The sequence below is a fragment of the Trachemys scripta genome, chromosome 1 (assembly GCF_013100865.1).
Source record: "Trachemys scripta elegans isolate TJP31775 chromosome 1, CAS_Tse_1.0, whole genome shotgun sequence".
Lineage (NCBI taxonomy): Eukaryota > Metazoa > Chordata > Testudines > Emydidae > Trachemys > Trachemys scripta.
Window position 1 is genome coordinate 226,401,073 of NC_048298.1, and position 25,828 is coordinate 226,426,900.

The following is a 25,828-nucleotide window of genomic DNA, read 5'->3' on the forward strand; positions in this document are numbered from 1 at the left end:
CTTTGTTTCCCCACTCCTGAAAGGGGAACATGTATGGTGACCTGGCCGGAGGGCTGAGTCGCAAAGAGGAGCCTATAGTTCCTGGAGTGAGAGGGGCTGCAGGGCAAGACAGGATGGGAGAGGACACGGCCAGAGAAGGGTGCAACGCCTAACAGAGATAATCCTCAGGTTGGCCAGGAGAAGGTGCCACCAGCAGTGAGTGGACCCCATCACACTAAGGCATAGGTCCCCAAACTGTAGGGTGCACCCTCTAGGGGGGCACAGAGGAACATTCGGTGGGGGAACATGGCTGGGGCCTGGTCCAGCCCTGATGGGGGGCAGGGAGGGAGCACTACCCAGGTCCACCCAGAGCCCCAGCTGCCAGCCCCACACCCCAGCTGCTGTCCTCAGACGCTGGCCAGGCCCCCGACTGCTGATCCTGTGCCTGGGGCTCTGCTCCCAGCTCCTGGCTCCAGCCCAGCTGTGGCCCCACTCTTGGTCCTCTTACCCTGCCTGCATTTCCCACCAAACCGTGGCCCAGCTCCCAGCCCTGGCTCTGGGATTTGGGTGGGCATGGACAAGTTTGGGGAAGGGACCACTGCACTAAGGTTAAGAAGCCTAAATTGAAACTCAAGATGCGTGCAAAGGAACTGTGTAAACCGAGATTCCTTAGTCTTTTACCACTTTTCTTGCCTCTACAAAAAAATAAAACAACCCCCCAGGAAACTTAAATCACGTTAGTAGTGCTTATAAAAGCTTATATATGTTTGTTTTTTACCTTTCATTTTGCCTCACAGCAGTTTCTACTTATTACTTGGTGTTATTTCAGCACGTATTGTATGCTTGGGTCCATCCAATGCCTAAACAGAGATAGCCCTGCCCCAAACTGCATAGGCCCCAGTCCTGCAATGTTGTGCATAGGTTGAACCCTGGGCTGCATGGAGCCTGTTGAAGTCAATGGAGCTCCATTCCGGCACAGGGGCCAGCCCACATGCAATGCATTGTAGGATTGGGGCCTTACAAGCTAACAGAAGCTTGAAAGACAGGCCATTTGCTATATGCAAAATGGAGCAAGCTGCCACCCAGCTCTTATTTATGTTTGTTATTCACAATAACAATACTTTGAACTGATCCAACCCAGCTCCTTGCAGCAGAGGCTCAAGGCCAGCTCCCTGTCACTGCCCCACGGGAAAGGTGGCTGGGGAGACAGAGAGAGGGTGAGGCACATGCTCAAGGTCACACAGGAGCACCTGCAATGGAGCCAGAAGCTGGGTCTCCCAATTCTCAGGCCTGCTCTCTGTCCCCACTCGCCTTGGCTGGGATAAGGTAGAGACAGAGCCCTCGGCCCAGCACTGTGACCCATGAAGGCTACAGAGTCACATGATACTTAACCCCACCCACCAGCGCCAGCTTTCTACTTATAGAACACTTCCAACTCGCGCATGCGCGCAGCTCCAGCGCCGCAGCCCTTCCTTTAGAATCTGCTGGGTTTTACTAAGGTGGGGAATCTCGTGAGAGTAGGAGGGAAAGTACCGCGAGACGAGCTGCCGGACAGCGCGGCGGTGACAGAAACAAAGTGAGGCGGTTCAGGCGCTACCGCCGCCTCTTTCCTCCCCCCCCCCAAGTGCGCGTGTGTGTTCGCTCGCTCGCTCTCGGGCAATGGCCGCTCAGCCCGCGCGCTGGAGCCCCCTGGAGCAGGAGCAGGACCGCGACGTCCGGGCGCTGATCCGGCGCCTGACCGGCCTCCGCGAGGCGCAGGGCGGCGAGGTGCCCGGCGGCCGCTTCCAGACGGCGCTGATCTTCGCCTGGTCCAACTTCAGGTCAGGGGCCGCGCGCTCCGGGTCTCGCTGCCCCCGGGGCAGCCAGGGCTGGGCGGCTTCCCTCAGTGCGCTGTGCGTGCGGCCGGCCCTGTCTGCGGGCCCCTGACCGGCCCCGGCTCACTCAGGCTGCGGCCGCCCCGGGAGGTGGGGGCGGTTCCAACGCGCCTGCGCTTCCGCCTTCACACACTGGCACGTGTCAGGCCTGTCTGAGCTGCAGCCTCACACACACACACACACACACACACCCTGTCTGTCACACACACACACCCTGGCCAGGCCTGTCTGAGCTGCAGCCTCACACACACACACACACACACACACACTGTCTGTCACACACACCCTGGCCAGGCCTGTCTGAGCTGCAGCCTTACACACACACACTGTCACACACTTACCTGGCCAGATGTTCGCGTGACACTGGCTCTCCTTACAGCCCAATAAGTAACCGCTGTCTGCTGCAACATGGTACATGCCAGTGAGAACATCAGCATTTTCTCCATTAAAAAGATCCAGGCTCAGCATTACCATTAGGGACTTAGTTACAGGTGCTTATCAGAGGAACAGTGGCTGCTGTCCAGGCAGCTATAAATCTCTTGCTGTCCGCTGTGTTACAATATTAGTCTGTTGGCATAAAATAAGCTGCTTTTTAGTAATTTTGGACAGAATACTCAACATGATGTTCAAGGCATCACGTTAGGGAAGAGAGGGAATAACAGCTATTGAAATGAGCAAATATTTCAAATTGAGCAATGTCACACACACAAAAAAAAACCCAGTCAAGATCTGCCTCAATATGTGTACATTTCTCTCCAAAAGACAGACCTGCTTTTGACCTTAATGCATGTGAAATGAGTTCAACATAATCTTTATTAATCTGTAATCTTAAAAAATTATAAGGTCATAGTCAACTCTTCCATCTGAAGTGTTTTACAAATTGTTACAAATGGCATGTAATCTCTTCAAATTATTGTAATCTTAACAGGGATTCCCCCACACCACCCCAATTGACAGCACTTTTATGTAGTCAGTTTCACTCTTTTCCCCCCTATTGTCAACTAGTCCTTTCTTTTCTTCAAAGATGTGTGCATGTGCTTAATTTAATGCACTGAGTAGCTCCATTTGAAGTCACTGGGAGTACATACAGTGTATAAAGTTAAGCACATGCCTAAATCCTTGTAGAATTTGGAGCATGTCATTTTCTCCCTTGTTGAAAAGATCCTCTAAACATCAATGGGGAGTAGACTTCTAAAAAAATAAAGTCTCAGAGTTGCTAGGAACATTACTATGAGTCTACTATCTGTCTAATGAAGTAGATATGTGTTTTAAGGATAAAAACCATAGTAATCATACATAGCTGTGGATTGAAACTTAAAATTCATTCAGCTTTTTTGGGAGTGTACTGAAGTTAACTCGGGTGGCCAGCCTGTGGCTCCGGAGCCACATGCGGCTCTTCAGAAGTTAATATGCGTCTCCTTGTATAGGCACCAATTCCGGGGCTGGAGCTACAGGCGCCAACTTTCCAATGTGCTGGGGGGTGCTCACTGCTCAATGCCTGGCTCTGCCACAGGCCCTGCCCTCACTCCACCCCTTCCCGCCCCCTCCTCTGAGCCTGTTGTGCCCTCCCTCTTCTCCTCCCAGAGCCTCTTGCATGCCACAGAACAGCTGATCGTGAGGTGTGGGGAGGGAGGGAGAGGTGCTGATGGGTGGGTGGGAGGCGATGGGAATGGAGGCGGGGGGAGCTGATGAGGGGCTGCTGACATATTACTGTGGCTCTTTGGCAATGTATCAAGATAATCTATCCTTACAAAGCTCAGGTTGGCTACCCCTGAGTTAACGTTTTATCTTACATATGAACTTCTTACAATATGTTCATTACCAAACTGATAGGCAGTTATTGTGATAATGTCTTTGGTGGTAATGATTTGAGAAACAATTTAACGGGCTTATTTAAAAGTTAACAGTTGCCATTATTCAATATATGACATCAAAATAGATGATACCTGCCAGAATGTTTGTCATGTAACAACTGCTGTGTAGTGTAGATGTTTACAAGTGAGGCTTCTTACTGTTTGTGTAAATCTAATATTTTTAAGTAAGCATTAGCAGCGCATTGCAGATCCAGATTGCAAGCACAGTACTTGTTTATCTGCTCAAATAATAAGTCTCTTCAAATAGTTATCAAACATCTACTAGACTGAGGCAAAAATAAAACATAATGTGACAGAGGGATGCATCAACATGGTTTAGGTACAATGCCCCTGGTAAGAAGCCCAACCCATCATCACCAGCTGCTGGGAAGGGTGATAGTATTCTTAATAGGATACTGTTCCTAGATTCTGTTTGTGGATCTCTGCTTTCTCTTGCTCGCTGCCCACCTCAGAGCCTCCTGTTTAGCATGTGTAATGTGAATAGTACAGATGGGTGCTACTCTACCTTTCCTTCAGCCTCTTGACTGTTGCTGGTGTTGCTGCAGGTAAACAAACTGTCCCAGCCTGCCAGTGGATTTCCCTGACAGGCCGCATGCCAAAGGTTGCCAATCCCTGCTATAGGTTTTTTTCCCAAACATTTCCTTGCACAATGCAAAAACTGTATTCTGTTTTAATTTCTCGTCTAGATTTCATCGGTTTCTTGATGTAAGCAGTCACAAAGTAGAGAGGACAATAGAGGGGTAAGTTTGTCTTATTTTTACTCTGTTGATTAATTCTGTTCATTTGAAGCATTCATTGATAAGATTTATTTATTTTTAAATCAGAATTTATGAAAAGCTGATTGTTCATTCAGACCTCAGTAAAGCTGCAAGCTGGAAAAGACTAATAAAAAAGTTTCTGAACTCACCACTTCCAAGCACTGAAGAAACAAAGGTGTGTAAAATTGTCTTCTTTGTTCTAATTTCTTTGCATTTATCCTGATGCTGGTCACTTTGTAACAGATTTAGACCAGAAAGTACAAATGAGTTACATTATTACTAAGCTACATGATTACTACTCTGTGAGCTGATTTTTAAAATTATAACCTACCGACTCCCTATTATTAAAATATGTATTTATTGGGCATCCATCACCATAGTCTCTGGGTGCGCTTTTCATGGCTTAAATTATATCATTAACGTTGCAGATAAGAGGCATAGAGCTCTACATTCTGTGTTGCATGAACATTTTTGATAGGACAGGGAATCTAGCCGTTCATCTTAAGAAAACAGGATTTCATAGTTTTCAGTTGGAAAACTGTGTTGAGTTCCAGATCAGTTTAGGGCTTCTGCTGGATTAAAACTCTGTGCTCTCACTTGGACCATGTCACTTCGGTTCCAGTGTGGTTGTTCTGAACCTGTTCTAGTTGACCTTTGAAGACTGAAAGCTGCTGCTGTTGTGAAATGCAGGCCCTTGAGCTGGGTAGAGGCACTCTATGATGTCATACTATTTAGTAGGGCTGAGTGTTCTATTTCCTAATGCCCGTGCTTAGAACCTTAACTTCATTTCTAATTTAACTGAACTGTGACCTTTCTTTGGACTGGTTTAGATTTCTTAATGTGGGAAAAAGGAACAACTATACAGTAGCAATGCAAATGCACCCTGAATTGCTATACCTCCCCCCGGAGATTTTCAACCTATATGTACTTTTAGCTGTGTTGTTTTTTGTGAATAAAGCTTGAGCCAGTCTACATGCTCAGAAATGTCAGGTTGTATTTAGCACTCAGCAGTGTTGTATAAGGTAATTGTGAGCTTTAGCAGTTGCTCTTGATGAATGAACGTGGGTGTCTTGCTGCCTGGCCCTGTGGAACTTGTCCATCTCAAAGATGATTCTGTAAATAAAGTACCTTGGCAGATCTTTGTAAGGAGAATGGTGTTAGTCTTAAAAAGGACTATGATATTGTAGTATAGCCTGATGAGTGTCAGGCTGCTTTTCTACTAATTTGATTATAATATTTTTTCCCTCCTATTCTTTGCCTGCGGAACACAATAGTTTAGTCTCCTGAGGGTTGTAGTATTTCGGTCTAATTGTAGTTGTTGGGTTTATTGTGCAGATAACTGGGTGGTACTGGTGGCCTGTGATGCATAGGAGGTCAAACTAAATGGTCCAGTGGTATCTTCTGGCCATAAACATTATGACTTTAATAGAAGTGCATGGTTTCCTTCTAGCCCTGAAACAGCTTTTAAACGCTATTTTTTTAAATTAAAAAGGTCAAAATATCATAGAATATCAGGGTTGGAAGGGACGTCATCTAGTCCAGGGGTCTCAGACTCAAATGACCACGAGGGCCACATGAGGACTAGTACATTGGCCCGAGGGTCGCATTACTGACACCTCCCTCCCCCCTCTGCCATCGGCCCCCCCCCACTCCTTCCATGAGGCCCCGCCCCCATTCCAACCCCTTCCCCGAAATCCCCACCCCAGTTCTGCCCCCTTCCTGTTCCCAGGGGCTGCAGGAGAAGTTCGGGGGGCGGACTCCAGCCCGACGTGCACCGGGGGCAGGGCAGGCTGGGGAACCAGGGTCAATGGGAGCTGCTGGGGGCACTGCCTGAAGCAACAGCAACACACAGACCCCTGTGCCCCTCTTCCCCACGTTCCGGCCACTTCCCGGAGCGGCACGGGGGCACGACAGGCCGGGAGCCTGCTCTGCCCCCGCGGCACGTCGGGCTGGAGCTGCTCTAGGTAAACGGTGGTGGGGGAGGACCACAAGGAACTTGCGGGCTGCAGAAAACAACCCCGCGGGCCGCGTGTTTGAGACCCCTGATCTAGTCCAACCCCCTGCACAAAGCAGGACCAATCCCCAGACAGATTTTTTACCCCAGTTCCCTAAATGGCCCCCTCAAGGATTGAGCTCACAACCCTGGGTTTAGCAGGCCAATGCTCAAACCACTGAGCTATCCCTCCCGCCATGTAGGTGTCAGAATCATTAAATGGTTCCATTCGCGAAGGGTAAGTGGCCTGTTAATAGTCTTGCATAACTGTGTAACCATTGTCTGTATAGAATAAATGAGTTTGTGGAAGTCATTTAGAGTAAATGGATGAGGAGTCCTTAAACCTTCATGTAGACTTTTAGTTGAGGTGCTTTAATTTGTCATGGTTAGCATAATTTAAACAAGAATTTTAGGTGACTAGATTTTCAGTTTGTATTGGAAAAAAAATAAGTAAATTAGGATATCCATTACTTGAGATGAACTGTGAGGGCTAATACTACACACTCTGGCATACAACATTCTACTCTGTTCATTTCCTAAAGTCTTTTAAACCATTTTATTCCATTTATTGATTTTTTTTCTTTTGTGTATTTTTAAAGACAGATGCTCATTACGCCATACTATCTCTCCTACTGTGCTTGTCCGATTCTCCTTCCAACACCAACTATGTGGAAAAGCCAAGAGATAAAGAAGTGGGTAGGTTACAAGATCTTTATATTTGAAATGAAAAACACACAGACAAGTGACAATCTGATGGGACTTTTTTTTCCCCTTTGCAGTCTTATAACATCATGTCATAATTCATTAATTCATTTCAAGATCCTCTACTGGTTATCTTTTGTGGGTTTTTAATCTTGTATCTAATTAACCTATACATCTAAGACACACTGGAAACTAGAAGGTTTGTGGGTGGGGGAAAATATTAATGTTATGAGTTTCTCATCCGGGTTGCTCGTTCAAATCCACCCCCGTTGGTTGCTATCTGAGGGCCATTTGGTGCGTTGTGTTTAAAAGCCTGTGATCTCTGTTCTGTTCCCGTAAGTGGGAACAAGTGTTAAATGACTGTCACAGTTAATACCCTCTCAGCAGAGGGGCCAGTGAGTGAAATATTATGTCACTTGTGGAACCACCACATGAGGTTTGATGAATATTGGTGAGCCTGGAGGAAGTTTGCATTACTGCTGTATCGTCTGCGTGAGTAAATAAAGGACTTCACTTTCTAACAGTGTCTATCCTGACCATTTCATTACACTGAACTGAGCCAAAACCAAAAATAAAATCTATCTAAAACTAGTAACTTCGCATGTAATTTCACATAGGAAAGTTACGCAGTAACTTGACATAATGCAGTTTGGTTATTTCTGTAATCTTTTCATTTTAAATTAAAAATATTGCTTTTCTGTTCTAACCAGTTTTAACTTGGCAACATCTAGCCATCCACCTTAACTTATCAAGAGTTAATTTTACGTAATCTCCCGGTTTTGTAGTAGTAGTGTACAATTTCCTTATGTTTCTGATTACAAACACATGGCAGTAAATTGACAATCCCCAATGTATCAAGAATAAAAGGATGAGAAGAGTGGAACACCTGAGAAAAATGTGTTTGGGATACCACACATCCTTGTGGTATTCATTTGCAATGCTGAAAAATAGCCATTAAAAAAAAATGGTTTGAAACAACATTTTAGTCTAGAAACTGTGGGGAGGGGAAGAAGCCTAGAATCTTAAAATTCTTTTTCGAGTGGCCTCTGCACATTTCCACTCTTGGAATGCACTAGTGACGCAGGTTGGACTGCATTGTGAGCACATCCCAAAAATGTGAACATGCAGAGGTTATCTCAGAAAATTCCAGTTACAGGTGAGTAACCTTCCTACTGGATTAAAGTATATTATTTTATATTGTTTGTGTGATTATTTTATTTAAAAATATTTATCTATAGCACTATGGTTGTACATATTCTTTTACACAGAAGGAAAGACAAGTTCCCTGCCCTCAGTAATTTACAATCTGGGTTCCTGATCCTGCAAAGACTTGTCCATGTGTTACTCTTGGTAAGTCTACACCACAAAGAAAAACCCATGACACTGAGTCACAGAGCCCAGGTCATTTGAGCTAGTGGTACTTAAAAATAGCAGTGCAGACATTCTGACTCAGGCTGGAGCCTGGGTTCTGAGACCCTCACGAGGTTTCAGAGCCCTAGCTCCAGCCAAAGCGGGAATGTTTAGCCCCAAGCCCCAACAGCCCAAGTCAGTTGACCCGGCTCTGACACTCAGGGCTGCAGGTTTTTCTTTGGAATGTAGACCATTTTTATGCACTGGGAGTAGTTCCATTGAAGCAACTGGGATTACTCACAGTGCGTAAAGATACGCACTCTTGCAAGTCTTTTGCAGGATTGAGGCCTAAAATAGAGATGGCATGATGCAGGAAGAAGTGAAATCAGGCAAATGGGATGACTGTACACCATATTGCAAATTTGTGCGAGACTAAAACTCAGAATCAGAGGAGCACTTCAGGAGAAATATATATAGGTAGAGAAAGAAACAGGAAGATAATTCATCAGACCACTTAAATCTTCAGTGAAAATTTTATATCATTGCTAAAGAAAGTGACAATTTTGAATGGAAGAGAGTATCTCTTGTCAGTCTGCACCTTTAGAAAAATATAAGTCTTGTTATAGAGGAAGTTGGAAATAAGCACAAAAATATTGAGTCTCACTTGTATTCCTTTTAGAAAAGGAAGAAGAATTTGACTGGGGAAAGTACTTGAGGGAAGGTGAAGAAATTGATTTTGGTCCTGACATAGACACACCAGTAAGTAATATCTTAAAAGTGACTGACTATGTTCTTATAGACCGTATATATGATATTTAGGATTATAGATGTTCACTAAAGCAAATAATTTATGGCTTGTTGATGTATGGGAGCTATAGCTATGGCAGGGCACATTCTTTCTAGAGCAGTGGAGAGTCAGGAAGTCAACTAAATAATGTTTTGGATCGCAGAAGGGGAGGCTGTATCACTGTGGACAAAAACAACTGTTTAGATTTTTTTGATCCGTTTTTTATTGAAATACAGGTTTATTTTTTAAAAATAAACCATTTAAAAATTAAATTAGAATTTGACAACCTGTTAAGGCCTAAATTTACTCTAATCTATTAAAATAATTGAAATAGAAAAAAATTGTATTAAGCAGTACATGCTTGCTGATGATGTTTTAAAGACAGTCAGATCACTGAACTGGTGAAAGTCAATCCGTAAGCACTTGAAACCAGAGTTTGTTGAAGTGTTAAACCAGCTTTTGACTGCATTAGCTTCTTCTGCAGGTGGAGAAGCCTATTTTCTTCATTTCAGATCAATGACAAGAAATCCAAGGTTAAGCTGATTGGGAGTTGGAAAAAGCAGGAAAGTTTGTTTGCCTTTTCCAGTCTTGAGTAAAAACCAGGTGTTAGAGGATGAGATCTACTATTTCTAAGATTTTGAAGGACATGGTGATCAGAAACAATTCATTCAATTCACTAACTACAGATAATATTTCCTTTGTTTAAATAAATCAGTTATTTTGAAATGCAAAATATATTTTTTATAAACTTTGATCAACTTTTTGTCTTATCTATCCAGCACGTTTGAGCTTTGATTGAATGAAAAATGTTTTTGTGCATTTTGATTGAATTTCCATCCAAATAGAGCTTAACACAAATCACACGTAAAAAAAAAATTAAACAGTTAGTAAATAAGAACATAAAGAATCCAAGAATGGCAATACTGGGTCAAACCAATGGTCCAGCTAGCCCAGTATCCTGTCTTCCGAGAATGGCCAATGCCAGGTGCTTCAGAGGGAATGAACAGAACAGGAAATCATCAAGTGCTCCATCCCCTGCCCCCATGGCAAACAGAGGCTAGGGACACCATCTCTGCCCATCCTGGCTAATAGCTGTTAAAATGCATCCTTCACCATTTTCTAATATAAGTAAAAATTAAGAATCTAAATAAATGTAAGTTAAGTTATATAATTGCTTCAGTAAATGTGTATAGATAGTGTATCCTAGTTAGTGTATCCATGCTGCACTCAATCCTGACACAGTGTAAGGGCTAGTCCTGCCCCAGAAACACCCCAGGGCTCTGCGCCAGGCACACCAGATGTGTGCAGGCAGGCTTAGCCCAGCAGGATCCAAATGTGGAGGTGTTTAGTGTGCGGGGGATCCAGGTGTGGGGCAAGAGGGTTCTGTGTGGGGCAATCTGGATGTGGGCAGCTCAGTGAGGGGTCTGGGTGCAGGGGCAATGAGATTCTTTGGGGTGGGGTCCTGGTGAAGGTTGTTGGGGCTCGGTGGGAGGGGTGGGGTCTGGGTGCGGGGGGCTTGACGGGGTGGTCCAGGTGCATAGAGGTTGGGGCTTGGAGTGGGGGTATGTGTGCAGGGAGCTCATGGGGGCGGTGAGGCCCAGCGGAGGGTCTGGGTCTGGGGGTCTGAATGCACAGGAGTTGGGCAGATGGGGAGGCAGATCCCCGTACAGTGACCCCTTTGTGATTTACCTCTCTGGGGCTGTTCCAGGCACCCAAAATGGTGCACCTGCCCTGCTGGAGAGGGGAGTGTGGTTGCTCTTGTAGCTTCCCTTTGCTTCCCTGTCAGAAAAACATTTTTCTCAGGGGAAGGAAAGAAATCTGCAGCGGACATAAATTCTGTGCGTGAGCAGTGGCACAGAATTCCCCTAGGAGTAAGATATGTAGAAATACAAAGTCACTGCTCCAAAAAGCTTACTATTTTGATGATGTCTGTAACTTAACAGTTTGGGCCATGTTATAAAATAAATTTGGGGGAAAAAATCAAATGATTTCCAGGGTTCCTTTTAGTTTCCCTCATGCCTTTTTTTTTTTTTTTTTTTTTTTTTTTTTTTTAGTGGAAGACAGAAAGTAGACATGTTACACTGACTTTCCCTGCCAAGAAGGACTGAGTATACTTCCTTCCCTCATGTACATTGCACTAAAAATTTACTTGGTCTTGTCATACTTGACAGGATTGGTCTGAAGAAAGTGAAGAGGAGGAGGATGCTCAACAACCTCTGAGCAGGGAAGACTCTGGCATTCAAGTAGACAGGACACCACAAGAAGAACAAGACCATAACAAGAAAACAGTGTCTCAGGTCACATGGAAAGGTTGGTTATTCAAAATTCTCTTCATGGAGGGATCTCATAACAAATGGATTTCTAATAAATGATTCTCACTCATATGTGGCTACCTAACAATAACTATGGACGAGTTCTATATTAAAGTGCTCTGGTATTGTCACTATAATTAAGGTTGTGAGTTTGGTTATGTATTATAGTTACTCTTTAACAGAGTAAAATGGTAGTGCCTCATTTGTGTGTAATGAAGGTTTGATCTAATTTCCATTAAAGTCAATGGAAAGACTTCCATTTATTCCTATGGAAGTATGCACACCGATGCTGCTCTAGGGATAAATGTACATCAGATAAACACAACTTAAATATATCTAGATATAATACAAAGCTTGTGTTATTAAATGTTAACACTGAAATAAAAGCACGTATTAAGAAAAACATTTGTGTGTGCTTGGGTATAGTATAATTCAATGAATGAAAATGCTTGTAATAAATGTGACACTAACGGCTCCCCTTCAGATTGGTTTCAGTCGGTTTCCCTGACAGCTGTGAAATTATAGGAGAGCGCACAGTAGGATATTGCACCTAGAATAGAAGCTGGTTATCTGTGAGGCTAGGTGTCATGGGGGATAGAACTAGGAGAAAAAAAATTTAGGTAATGTACTGAGTGCCTAGTATTAGGGACACCCTGACTATAGGGTGAGCTTACTGGTATTTGGCACCTTACTTTTTAAAGTTACCTTTGCTATAGGTTTTGTATGTATCATTTCACCAATTATCTAAAATAAAGTACATTTCCTTAAGATGGAAAGATATATAAATATTAATATACCTCTGTCTTATTTTTAGGGCCTGATTTTCAAAAGGTCAGGCACCTGTGTGTGTAAACTAACTTATACATGAAATCACCATGATTGTACATGCAATAAAGTGGAAACAGACAGGAGTAATTAGCCAGTTATTTGAATGCAGCTATATCCTGAAGCTAATTCATTGTTTGGATGCTTATTAGTGAGACTTCTTTTTGTCTTTTATAAGCCTTCCCTACATAAATGAAAATCCTTCACTGACTATCAAATGTCTTACCAGTGGGTGAACCTGATGCGCGCAGCTGGCTGGAACAGCATGTGGTTCCTCAATATTGGACAGGAAGAGCTCTTCGTTTTTCTCACAGTTTGCACCTACATTCCAATTTAGCTGCTGTCTGGTAAGAAAAAAAGATCACGTACATGTTCACTGCTGATATTAAATAAAGCCAGATAATGGTTTAATGAACTATTAATGATTTACATTAAGCTGTGATACTGTTAAAGTGTAAAATGTGTGTGCTCTTCCAAAATATGTAGTTAGCATTTGTTACTGATTTAGTTTAAAATATATTTATATATTGCAAACTAAGTGTGTGCAAATTGAACAAAATGAGCCAGTATAATTTTAACTTTTGCTTATTGTGCTGAACAGTCGTAGTTCTTCCACCCCTGTAAAAATGCATAAATGTCTTGTGTGTTACTGTCCTTCCCAATGTCAGAATTTAAAACAAAGCTAGTCCTGTTGTGTCCATCACAAATTCCAAATCTCAGTTTGGACAAATTTAGCATGTGTAGGGCAATACCCAAATTGTGATTTGGTTTGTGCACACATTCACTGCCAGTGAACATATTTGGTTTGGTTGAATTTTGAGCTAAGGAAGTGTATAAATAACTAGTACTTTCAGTGATAAAAATGAATTAAAATACTAAAAACTTAAGTAATCCTAACATATTACACTAAAATCTTTTAATCTATCTACCAGTAAAGAAATCATGGAAGGTCTATGAATAATTGTAGAACTTTTTCCTATGATCTTGTGTTCATATTTAGAGGTGAAGGAATTTCCATTCCCTTCGCAAGTTTTTGAGATGGCATGTGTTACTTTGAGGTGGGATGGGATTTGGGGGTTATTCGTGATCCCAATTCATGTTTACTCTTGACTTTAATGTATTTAAAATAGCTACATGTTCTATTTGATAATCATTGAGTCAAAAAAGTGGATTCATCGCATTACTATGTATGTTATTGGATAATAAGTAATTAAACATTTGAGAGTTGGAATACTAAAACTAATCTAATACGTCAGATGTTTGCTAGTTAATGGTAGTTGGGCTTTGACTGGATAATATTTTGGTGGCTTTTCATATTGTTTTGCCTCTAAAAAGGTTTAGAATCAAACTCTGCTCTTGTTTACAGCCTATAGAGCTTCATGGAAGTCTTTGAAGTCAAAGGTGTAAATTAGGGGAGAAATGAGCCTTAAGATTATTGCTTGATTCTTATTTGTAAACACTTCAGCTATGATTTCAGGTTTTTTTAATTAATAGTACATTTTCTTCTTTTAGGGACCAACATTTGTACAGCAGCGATCCCTTATATATGCCAGAAGAAAGAACTCTTGTAACTGAAACACAGGTTATCCGGGAAACACTCTGGTAAGCAGGAATCCCTGAAATACTTGTATATGAAATGTATTTAATATTCAAATGATAAAAGAATCTTGCATCATAGTGTTGTCGGTCCTAGGAGACAGATTTGCAGTTGGCTTTCAGTGTCAGAAAAGAAATATTGCTGTGTCCTTTCTTTCTAATCTGTGCGCCATCACCAGTAGTAAAGATTCTGTAATTGCAACATTCTTAATAGTTTTAATGCACAAGCCAGAAAATAAGCCAGCTCACTCTTTCATAACTGTATTGCCTGTGCAGTACAAAAAACTTATTTTTGTCACTTAAAGTGAAAGAACTCAATGCACAATGAGCAGATTTGTTGAGTAAAAAGTCAGTCATTTTATTTTTCTTACTATTAAAAAATACTTTTAAGCTCAATTCAAGTGAGAGATAGGAGGAAACCTCTAAAAGAAAGAGCTGAGACCATGACCGTGTGTTCTGTTGGAAATGTATTTCTGATCTTCAGCAATATCGTTTACAGTCTCTGGGTCACAATGGACCCATTATTGCTCTCTGATTCCCAGATGACAGTAGTGCCACATGGTCATGCTACCATGCCCTCTATTCATCCAAAGCTGGCCTAGTGGTTGCAACCATTTTTCTGTGATGTTTACATTGTCACAGTGATCCACCCCTTTTCAATATCAATGTTAGATTTCTACATTATGCTCTACTGAGAGCCACCTTGGAAAGGAACCTGGAAGTTTCTGCTAATAAAAAATGCTGGCATCTCTTGAGTATGAGTAGTTGCTGCTTCAGAACTTGGTTGGCTTCCAAGTGCAATGTAAGATGTAGGTTACAATTTAGTAAACCTTATATGGCCAGCCGAGGGTTTGCCCCTCTTATGCGGTGTCTTAACACAGCAGTACAATGTATCGGTTCTTGATGTTAAATGCTTAAGATATGGCTGACATTGTGATGTGCACTGGAGGGCTCACATCTTTGAAACTTTCTTCCTTTAACAATCTACCAGACGTGGATTTGTTGAGAAGTTAGAGTTTTCTGACCAGGTTTTTTCTTATCCTATAGGTTTGCCACTGACAGGATTTGAGGATGTTTTAATGATTTTTAATTCAATTTTTTGTTGTTGATGTTGCTATAATTGTTGTTAGGGACTCAGTTGTCAGGCTGGAAATCCAATTTATAAATATTTATGTATTATAATGTAAATTATCTTAAATGAATTTTAGAATTTTAAGTCTTACAGAAAGTAATTCCCAACATAAAACTTTTTAAGACAAAAATTTAACATTATGTCCCATTCTTTGTGATAAGGTCCACAGGTCTCTTACAATGGTACTTCAGCCTGCTTGCAGCTTGGGGGTAGAACCTGTTCTGTCATTCATTTTATGATGCCAGAAGGTTCCTCAGTTTTCCCAATCAAAATTTAACCTGGTTTCAGGTTACAATCTTCAATCAGATGAGGGTTTATTTTATTTGAAGTTAGGAGATTTCTCTAATAAGAACAGTATTGTACTTTTAATTTAGCCAGGTAGTCCTCAAACTGTCATTCCCTAAGTAAGTTCAAGAAATATTCCTCCTCTTGTTGAGCATCAAAGTCCTGTCTTTAGGAGCATTGGCAATCTCAAGGCAGAGTAGTTATATCTCCTGCATTCAGATCTGCTGGACAGCCATTAGTTCACCAAGTCTGCATATTGGTCATCGAATCTTGGCAAGTGCCATTTATTTCCTTTTGGCCAAGTCTTCTATATGCCCTAATGCCCAAGAGAAGGTGGAGGAGATATTTATGTATTATCTACCTAGTTTGGGTTGTCCATATTTAAAGAATAATCCTACTTCCCATTTTGGAGGAACACTGCTATGAAAATCCCATTGTAACATGTCTGTGGATTTTAGCATGAAGAAGAACAGGAAAATTTACCCTGGCTTAGCTGAAAATATCCTTTTTTTGAGAATGTAATATGATTCACAGATCTGGCTGAGCATGGAGACAAATGGATCTCAGAATAGAGATGGAAATTGTCATCCAAGGATTTGGGTTTGTTTTCATTATGTGGAATTTAAAATGTTCTGTTTTTTCCTCAAAGTATACTTGGGTGTTCCCATGCTGCCAGTGACTGACAGGTCTAGTTCTGTTCCCAGACTGCAAGTAGGCTGAAGTACCATTGAATGAATCTGTGGATCTTATTACTTTGAAGAAAAATGGCCATTGCTGGAGATGGAACACTGGATTGGGGGGGGACTGATGCCCTGAGGTGGTATGGGGAATTCTCTTTCTTAGGTGCTTGGCTGGTGGGTGTTGCTCACATGCTCAAGGTATAACTGATCACCATATGGGATCAGAAAGGGATTTCCCCCAGAGTAGATAGGGAGGAACACTGCGGGGAGGGTTTTCATCTTCCTTTGCAACATGGGTCACTTGCTAGGATCATCTGGACTTATAGCACTATATCAATTCCTTGCCAGTGCAAGGGCCTCGGTTATTGGTGCATCTTGGTCTATCCTGTTCTCTGCTTGTGGCACACAATTGTTGTTTCCTGAAGGCTATAGTACTTTGGTCTAATTCTGGTTGTTGGGCTTGGCAGGGGCTAGGTGGTGTTTAGTGGCCTGTGATTTTACAGGAGTTAAGACAGGATGATCTGGTGGTTCCCTCTTGCCTTAAACTCTGATTCTAAGGGCATGTCTACACTGTGAGTGGGAATGATTCCCAGCTTGAGGAGATATACCCATGCTAGCTCTGACTGAACTATCATATTTAAAAATAGTGTGTAGCCACACTTGTATGAGCAGCGGGAAGGGTTAGCTGCCCTTAGGATGATCCCATTCAAAATGCTAGATATGGACTTCGGGCTGCTCATACCACTGCGGCTATATTCTGTTTTTAGCACACTAATTTGGTCAGAGCTAACATGCGTTTGTCTACTGGAGCTGGGAATCACACATCCAGCTCAAAAGTGTAGACCTACCCTAAGAAAGGAAATTTTCAGGTAAGCAAGACTAAATTTTCCTCTTAAGGATTTGACATATATATTTTCTAATCCATATAATTATGATGAATTTGTTTTTAAGAATGCTCACCTTTTCTTGCTTTCCAGGCTTCTTTCAGGGGTGAAAAAGCTCTTTATATTTCAGCTGAATGAGGGAAAGGTGACTGTGAGAAATGACATTATTGTAACTCATTTGACCCAGGTAAGTTATTTGATCAACCTGGGTTGATTTTATTCAAATAATAATTTAATATGCCTGTCTTTAGAGGGCTTGAATATTTGCGGGATAGGAAACTAAACTTCCTGTGGAAAAATAATAATGCTTCCACACCTGTTTTTAACTTAAGCAACACATATTTTGATTTAATAAAACAAAACTGAGTGGGCGGATGCCATAAAAGAGATAATATTCAGTGACAGTGAAATTATGTTATATTTATCTCTTAAATTCAGCAGTCACTTTCTTTTACCTTTTATATATCTTGTGATTTCTGGTTGTGTAAAAGGATTAATATTCATAAAATAATTCTGGAAAACCTTATTTTGTAGAACTGCTTAAGATCAGTATTGGAGCAGATAGCAGCATATGGACAAGTTGTGTTTAGGCTGCAGAAGTTCATTGATGAAGTGATGGGGCACAGCTCAGAAAGTGTAATACCTGGAACCATTTCCACTCCCAAGAAAACTACAGAACCCCCATTTAGAACCTACCAAGCTTTTATGTGGGCTTTGTACAAGTACTTCATTAGTTTCAAAGAAGAGCTTACTGAAATTGAGAAGTGCATAATCAACAAAGGTACAGTATAGGGGATATTTAATTTATAATAGGAAAATGTGAGAATAATATACTGTTGTACAAATAAGTTTAAACTATGAAAATTGTATAAAATGCTAGACAATATTTAAAAAATATATAAACTTGCTAAAAATGGTTATCGTATATTTTTGGTTTTGCAGACAAAACAGTCACTCTTTCAATAGTAGTAGATAAGTTGTCACCTCGACTGGCACAGCTTAAGGTACTTCACAAAGTTTTCAGCACAGGGGTAGCAGAAGTACCGCAAGTACCACCTGACACTCGAAATGTTGTAAGAGCATCTCATTTGCTTAATACACTCTACAAAGCTATTCTTGAATATGACAACGTTGGAGAAGCATCTGAGCAAACAGTATGTCAAATCTAACTTTTTACTTTATTATGAAACACAGTATCTAGAATATTGTTTAACAAGTTTTTATGTGAAGTTTTTTACCACTGAAGAATTGATTTATAAGTCTGTTAGGTCACAAATAAAGTACATGTTGTGGTCTCATCCTATTCTCCAGTTATCTACATTATAAACCACACAATCAGCTATGGCTGGCACTTTGTGCTCAAAAGAGACTTAGGACTGGAAATAATGAAAGTTGCTGGTTAGGACTGAAGGGCATTGAGAAAGCAGCATAGAGAAGGTTGCAGGGTGTCTGCTTACATTTAACTGACTGCACGGCATTGCTTTTAGTTCAACATTATGTCTGGTCAAGTTTTTTAAAAAATTGTATGTACATGTGCATACTGTAAGTATATATTTGCACAGTTCTTTGGATTGGCTTCTCTGCAGTGTATAGTAGCTATTTTATTTGAAATAATATGTGTAATTTTGCCCAACGTTTATAAAATCCCACAACAATTGGTGTTTACTCTTCATTTCAGGTATCCCTCCTCTTCTCTCTCTGGGTTGAAACGGTAAGGCCGTATTTGCAGACAGTGGATGAGTGGATTGTCCATGGTAACTTGTTTGATCCTGCTAAGGAATTTATCATTCAGAGGTATGGATGATGATGATGATGATGAACAGATCAGAACAGTGTGGCCTAAATAAACATTATAGCTGTTGAAGAAGAGACAAACTGGATGGTGGCATGACAATAATTTCGTTTGATAAAACAGCTAGAAATGATCTGATTTTTTTAAAATCCTACTTTTTTAAATCCATCTCTAGTCTACGTGGGAGAAATAACATGAGGTAGTGAGACAGTGACCCTAGTAGTTGTTGATATGGTATAGAGATAAGTTAATTTGGAAAAATGCAAAATTAAAAAATATGAAGTTGGCCATCAAACCACAAATATTCAGTTTAAAAAAAAATCAATTCTTTTCCTAAATTAATGTATCCATAATAAAATAAAGTTGATTTTTCCTAATGCATGGCAAGACAGTGATATAAACCTATTGCTATTTGGAACAGAAACATAAGATAAAACAATGTCTTGAGTTATTTGCATACTCCTTTCAGCATCAGATGATCACTTTTTTACAGTATAGTAGTTTAAAATAGAAAAATGCAGAAATACTAAATTTTTGTGTTATAGCGGTCTATAGTTAAGCTTTTTTCCATTGTGTAATATTGCTCAAGCTTTTTTCTAGCTGATCAACGAGTAATGGCAATTGGTTAAAAAAACTAAGCACTGTGAATGACTGTGGAAACACAGATTTTGTTTACTGTGGAAGATGATTAACTGCTGGCACCAGAACTTTTAACTTAATAACCTTGTTGTGTCCTATTGCATTTCTTTTCCTTTGGGTCTAAGACTTTCAATTAAAACGGGGCTCTCGCCTATTTGGGATGTCGTTAATGTACAATTAGATTATTGTTAGCAGTTAACTAACAGTAGTCGAGTAGGCAGCCTTATCTATAAATTTAACTTCCCATGAGAATTGTTTCACCTATTTTTTTACTGAGATCTGCTAAAACAGAAGCTATTAAAGTATTGTTGTGTATCTGGGTATTACATTTTGAGGTATTTCAGACACGTGTGCGTTATGTGGTATTCAGTTTCACTTTAGTTATTTGTGTGGAGACTCCTACATAGTGATGTAGGTTTTTCTATTTTATTTATTAAGTAAACCTAAAAGCATCAATCATTTGTAATTAAAGATCCATGGCACTTTGAATAATTAACCTCTTGGATAAATTCCAGTTTGAGGTTTTGGTCTGGTTACCTACATTTCTCCTGGATTTCAGTTGTATATAGTAGTGTAACGGCATGGCACCCATCTCACACAAGCACCCCTTCTGGGCCGGTGGGTCTCTGATCTTTAAACAGTTCGAGCCCTGGTATTGGGCTATACCACCAGGGCTTTCTCCCTGGAGGCAATGGTTTTGCCCTCTTGGTCTATCCTGGTCTCAGCTCTCCAGCTGGGCCACTAAGTAGTTCAGTTCCCCTTCTGGGGGTTTATCACTGTCTGATTGTAGGCCAGTTCCCCAGTGGCCTACGCGGGGGACCCAGGCCCACCCACTATTCTGGGTCTCAGCCTAGGGACCCTAAGAATAGCAGCCATGTGCCACCATGTCCCTTTAGCAAAACTGCCTTCAATTCCAAAGGCCACTACCCCATGGCCCCACTTTCACCAAAGCTTCACCCTTCCCTCAGGGCTCATCTAAGTTCAGGCTCAGGAGCCAGCACTGAGCTGTTCATGGTGCTGCAGTTCCTTTTGGCCGGCGAGGAGCACTATATGTGCTCCTCCAGCTCCAGGAAGGAACTGACTGTCTCTGGCTCTGCTACTCTATTTATACGGCCCTCCTGGGCCCTGATTGGCTGCTTCCCCTACAGCTACTCTAGGCTGCTTGAAGGACTACTGTTCTGCTCCTTTCCTGGGATGGGTGTTTCAGGACACTAGTCCACCCCGTCACAAGTAGTCTCTTGTTTCTTGTTCTAATAATCTATTGTGTAATGATTCTGTGCGATGTTAAAGTTACCATCATTCTAGAGATGGCGGTGTGTCAATCATAGGTGAAATGATTACTTTGTGTGTGTTGTTCAATAAAGATAGTTGCAAAGTTTTCACTTAGAAAGGAAAAAATCAAATGCCCAAATACAGAATGGGGAATAATTGGGTAGGTAGTAGTACTGCTGAAAAGGATTTGGGAGTTATAGTGAATCACAAATTGAATAAGTCAACAACATGAGACAGTTGCAGAAAAGGCCAATAACATTCTGGAGTGTCTGAACAGGAGCGTTGTATGTAAGACCTAGAAGGTAATTGTCCTGCTCTACTTGGTGCTTGTGAGGCCTCATCTGGAGTACTGTGTTTAGTTCTGGATGTCATACTGCAGGAAAGATATGGACAAATTGGAGAAAGCCCAGAAGAGAGTATCAAAAATGATAGGCCAGGTTTTCTAAACGTTCCATGATGGAAGATTTAAAACTTGGCACGTTTAGTCTTCAGAAAAGAAGACTGAGTGGGGACCTGATAAGTCTTCAAATACGTTGAGGGCTGTTACAAAGAAGACTTATCAGTTGTTCTCCAAGTCTGCAGAAAATAGGACAAGAAGTAATGGGCTTAATATGCAGCAAGAGAGATTTAGGTTAGCTGTTTAAAAAAAAAACTTTTCTAACTATAAGGATCATTTAGCTCTAGAATAGACTTCCAGGTGAGGTTGTGGAATCTCCATCATTGGAGGTTTTAAAGAACAGGTTGGACAAACACCTGTCAGGGATGGTCTTCTGCAGGGGACTAGACTTGGTGACTTCTCGAGGTCCCTTCCAGTTCTACATTTCTATGATTCTATCATTTCTATGGTGCGTTGGGATAATTCCAAATAGAAGGTGAAATATATTATTATTTAATAGGGAAGCTTTATCTTTTTAAAAGGATAAAGTGTAACGATTTTCTCTCTCTGTTGTAGAAACAAAAATGTCCCAGTTAATCACAGGGATTTTTGGTATGCTACCTACACATTATATAGTGTGTCAGAAAAGATGGAGAATGAAGAGAAAATGAGTGATAATGCCAGTGCCAGCTCTGGCAGTGATCCGGCTCCCTCAAGTAGGCAGCACACAATGGTCTCCTTTCTGAAACCAGTACTAAAACAAATCATCATGGCTGGAAAGTCCATGCAATTGTTGAAGAACCTACAATCCAAAGATGATTATCCACGGCAAGCTGCATCAAGAGGTGAAAATAAGTTGTGTAAAATATTCTTCTTCTCTGTATCTAACAGCATTTGTGTATTTAGGGTGTATTAGTGTTTCCATTATAATCCACTGTTTAGTATATAGCTCTCCTTGTTATGCTTGCACTGTGTGGTTTGTAACTTCACATCTGATTTGAAACAACTGGTTCTGTTCCAAGAGCCCTGATGCATGCAACACACACAACAATGTGAGAAGAACTGAATTTTTACCTTAATTTAGAATTTCTTTGCTTTTTTCAGTTTTAAGTTGCTCTTAAACATTATTTTAAATTCTCTCTTGTTAGTTTGTATTATTTAAGATCTTTATTCAAACCATAAAACTATTTTCTTATTATGTGATTAATCAGTTGGTTCCCATTACTGAGAGTTCATTGGTTTAAGGATGATAGGTAATAAATAGGATTCCTGATTTAAGGAAAGCCTGTTGGTGATCTGCCCAAAGACCTCGATACAACTATAAGCATGCGGAATATTTGGAGTAACCAGCATGAATTATGATACACAAAGGACAGTAGTGGGAGCTGTGATGTCTGTTGTCTTCACGTGGGTCAATATAAATTAGCTATTTGTATGTTATACAAGTCCCTTTCTATTTAAATGTAGAGTGAGGTGGCTTTGAACTGTTTTGCGACCGCTTTTTATATCTGTGTTATCCCTTTTGTCATGGGAGGATAAGCTGTCATTGAAAACAAGTTTTGTATTAATGGCTGACAGTTACTTTATACCCATCGTCTTTAAGGGTTTAATATTTTCAGAAATATTAATTTCATATTTTAGGTCCCAGTTCAGCAAGATATTTCAGTATGTACCCAACATTAAGCATACAAATAGTCCTATTAATATCAATATTTAAAGTTAGATATGTGCTTAAGTACCTTGCGAATCATAGCCTAGATACTGTTGATGCTGCCTATGGAAATATAGCAAGCAAAACTGGGTTTATGTTAATCTCCTTAACTTAGTTGTACTAGTATAATCAACACTGTTTCTTAGAATAATATTTACCATATATTTTACTATCCACTTCAGATGCAGAAAGAAAGAGTTTGTACACACTATTTCTGGAGTCTGTGCAGTCCCGTCTGCGGCATGGGGAAGAATCTGTTCCAGATATTATTACAGAACAACAAGCTACAAAGCAGAGTTTGATAAAGATGCAGTCGATAGCAGAGAGACACTTAGAACTGGATGATGTTCATGATCCATTGCTGGCTATTAACTTTGCTAGGTAATTGAACACCTGAAAGATAACCAGTCTCACAGCTGTTGTCAGAAGCCACAAGGCATAAACTTTTGCTATTGCTGCTTAAAACAAACAAGCTCAGGAACAAGCCTAAAGGGGAGCATGACTAAGCATTGTCCCAGGCAGCTTATGACTGGCCAAAGGTTCATTAAAAATATAAATTATTAAAATGAGTATTCAAGAATGGTTCTATTTTGCCTGCTACATCTAGCAGGACTTAAATGTTTTTAGTATAGAAAATGGGAACTGTCTCTAGCATAGCAAATTTTATTACAAAAAAATAGATATAATTTCTCAAATGAATTATGATAGAACAAATGCTGTAGCAAAATGTAATCTTTTTAATGTGTGTGCATGGCACATTATGTAAAATGTCTTTCATTTGAATTAACGTCTTTCTCTTTGGCTGATCATTTCAGAGATGTATCTTGCAAAATTCTACTGTGGTACTAATAGTTTAAAACAAACATTTCAGGAAAAAGATTAATTGCCACAAAAATAATTGTTCCTTTGTGATAGGGTAATGTGAGGAAACTAGCAGAGCAGCAACACGTTGATTTTAACAGTCGTACATAGGTCGTAATAATTAGTGGTGAGAATGTTAGCTATTTATTTCTCTTACGTACCAATAGGTAGATCGGTGTTCCGGCTTCTCAAAAAGAGTTCTGATGTAACAATGGTGCCTTTAGTTCTTGGTTGTATTTAAAAGCTTTCATTGTGAAGTTAAACAACCTTACAGTTTAACAGGTAATACAATGTATTATAAGAATATTGTAATTAATAGTTGAGCTATGTACATAATCTCTCTCTCAGTGGATGAGAATGTCTCTTAAAAGTTGATAGGCTGGTTAACTCAGTCCTTTTGTCGATCAAGACAGTCTCTGCTCTGAAGTGATGGAAACCAGACTTGCACTACAATGATTTTACCTGTTGATAGCTTTTGCTGTATTGTAATGATGATTTTGACCCTACTCTGATAAACTAATTGGCTTTGGCTTACTATTACTATGTCTACACTTCAGCCTATGTCTGCAAAACTTATGTCGCACAGGAATGTGAATATTCCACCCCCCTGAGTGACATAGGTTACACCAACATAAGTGTTCGTGTGCTTCTCCCATTGACATAGCTTATGCTGCTTGCAGAGGTGGGGTTTTTTATGCCAACGGGAGACTCTCTTCTGTCGGCATAGAGTGTTTTCACCAGACGCGCTGAGCGGCGCAGGTGTATCAGTACAGCTAAGCCACTGTAGTGCTGTAGACTTACCCTAAGTGTTAAATGTCTGACTGAGAGATTTTCCAACAGTATAATATTATAAGGAGAGTTAGTACATCACTGTAGCACTTCAGCATAACAGACACTACCTACACCAATGGGAAGGGCTCTCCCTTTGGCGTAGTTAATCCACCACCTCAACAGTCCGGAATTCTTAGGTAGACCTAGCACTGCCTAAATAGGGAAGGAGATGGGTTGATCTCATTTTCTAGTGTTGAACAGCCCTTAGTAGTGACCACTATATTTAAGTTGCTTAACACTTTTTTCATTGTAAAACAATTTTATTGCAACCTTCTTTTTGAGACTCTTACCCCTCTGTTGTTTGCAATTGGCCTTGGGTATTCAGTAGGGGAAAGCCTTCAGGCTACCAGAGCACCTTTTCTTTGTCTGATTAAATTCTGTCCAGCTTTTGCTGAGATAGATACTGTTTACAAATTGCCATTTACCTTCTCTTACTTGTTTCTCTGTCAAATGTTGTTGACAATGTGCCAAAATAATAATTGGACAGGAAAATGTTAAGGCCGAGCTGCCATTGTTGCCACACCAGCAGGCAGCCGCATGTGATACATTAGGAACACCAGGTTGCTCCTAGAGCTGCTGTAGCAGGGTGGTGGGAAAGGGAAGAGAAGAAAGACACATTGGGCTCCCCCTTCTCCCAGGTCGTCCCAGTGACCCATGTCCTCCACTGGAGGACGCCATATGGAGCAAGGAAACACCCACCTTCTGGTGAGGGTTGGGAGGGAGAGTGGCTGTTTTCTCTCCCTGCCCCCCAACACACGTTGTTACCCATCTTCTAGAGATCCAATAACTGGCTCCAGCAGTGTATTTCCACCCCTACCTAGGGCTGGAGTTCTCCTAACTTCCAAGGTTTGTCTTATCCCATTGAGAGAGAGATTATGACTTGAGCTATGTGGCTGTGCATTGAATAAGATCCCCCTCTTATAGCTATATGCAGGCTACCCAAATCTATATTTGGCACTTTTGCAGCTGCTACTGGAATGCTGTGTCCAGTTCTGGTGTTCACAATTTAGGAAGGATGTTGATAAATTGAAGTGTGTTCAGAAAAGAGCCACAAGAATGATTAAAGGATTAGAAAACCTGCCTTAGTAATGATAGACTCAGGAAGCTCCATCTATTTGGCTTAGCAAAGAGAGTGTTAAGGGATGATTTGATTACCATCTGAGTACCTACATGGGAAACAAGTACACCTCTACCCCGATATAACGCTGTCTTCGGGAGCCAAAAAATCTTACCGGGTTATAGGTGAAACCGCATTATATCGAACTTGCTTTGATCCAACGGAGTGCGCAGCCCCGTCCCACTGGAGTACTGCTTT

At 40.9% G+C, this 25,828-nt stretch overlaps 1 protein-coding gene across 2 annotated transcripts in view; it reads left to right on the forward strand.

Annotated features, from left to right (window-relative positions):
- Positions 1-1,437: 1,437 nt before the first annotated feature.
- The window catches only part of TUBGCP5 (tubulin gamma complex associated protein 5), a 47,340-nt gene continuing 22,949 nt past the window's right edge, over positions 1,438-25,828 (forward strand). The window contains exons 1-14 of one of the 2 annotated variants that reach the window (XM_034757905.1): positions 1,438-1,799; positions 4,414-4,467; positions 4,552-4,660; positions 7,078-7,174; positions 9,210-9,289; positions 11,489-11,627; positions 12,684-12,801; positions 13,967-14,056; positions 17,125-17,218; positions 17,566-17,812; positions 17,974-18,185; positions 18,710-18,825; positions 21,687-21,955; positions 23,004-23,202. In XM_034757905.1, coding sequence (XP_034613796.1) covers positions 1,639-1,799; positions 4,414-4,467; positions 4,552-4,660; positions 7,078-7,174; positions 9,210-9,289; positions 11,489-11,627; positions 12,684-12,801; positions 13,967-14,056; positions 17,125-17,218; positions 17,566-17,812; positions 17,974-18,185; positions 18,710-18,825; positions 21,687-21,955; positions 23,004-23,202 — 1,985 coding nt within the window. In that variant the 5' untranslated portion in view covers positions 1,438-1,638. The remainder of the gene's footprint in view (positions 1,800-4,413; positions 4,468-4,551; positions 4,661-7,077; positions 7,175-9,209; positions 9,290-11,488; positions 11,628-12,683; positions 12,802-13,966; positions 14,057-17,124; positions 17,219-17,565; positions 17,813-17,973; positions 18,186-18,709; positions 18,826-21,686; positions 21,956-23,003; positions 23,203-25,828) is intronic. The other variant, XM_034757906.1, reaches the window with a different exon arrangement.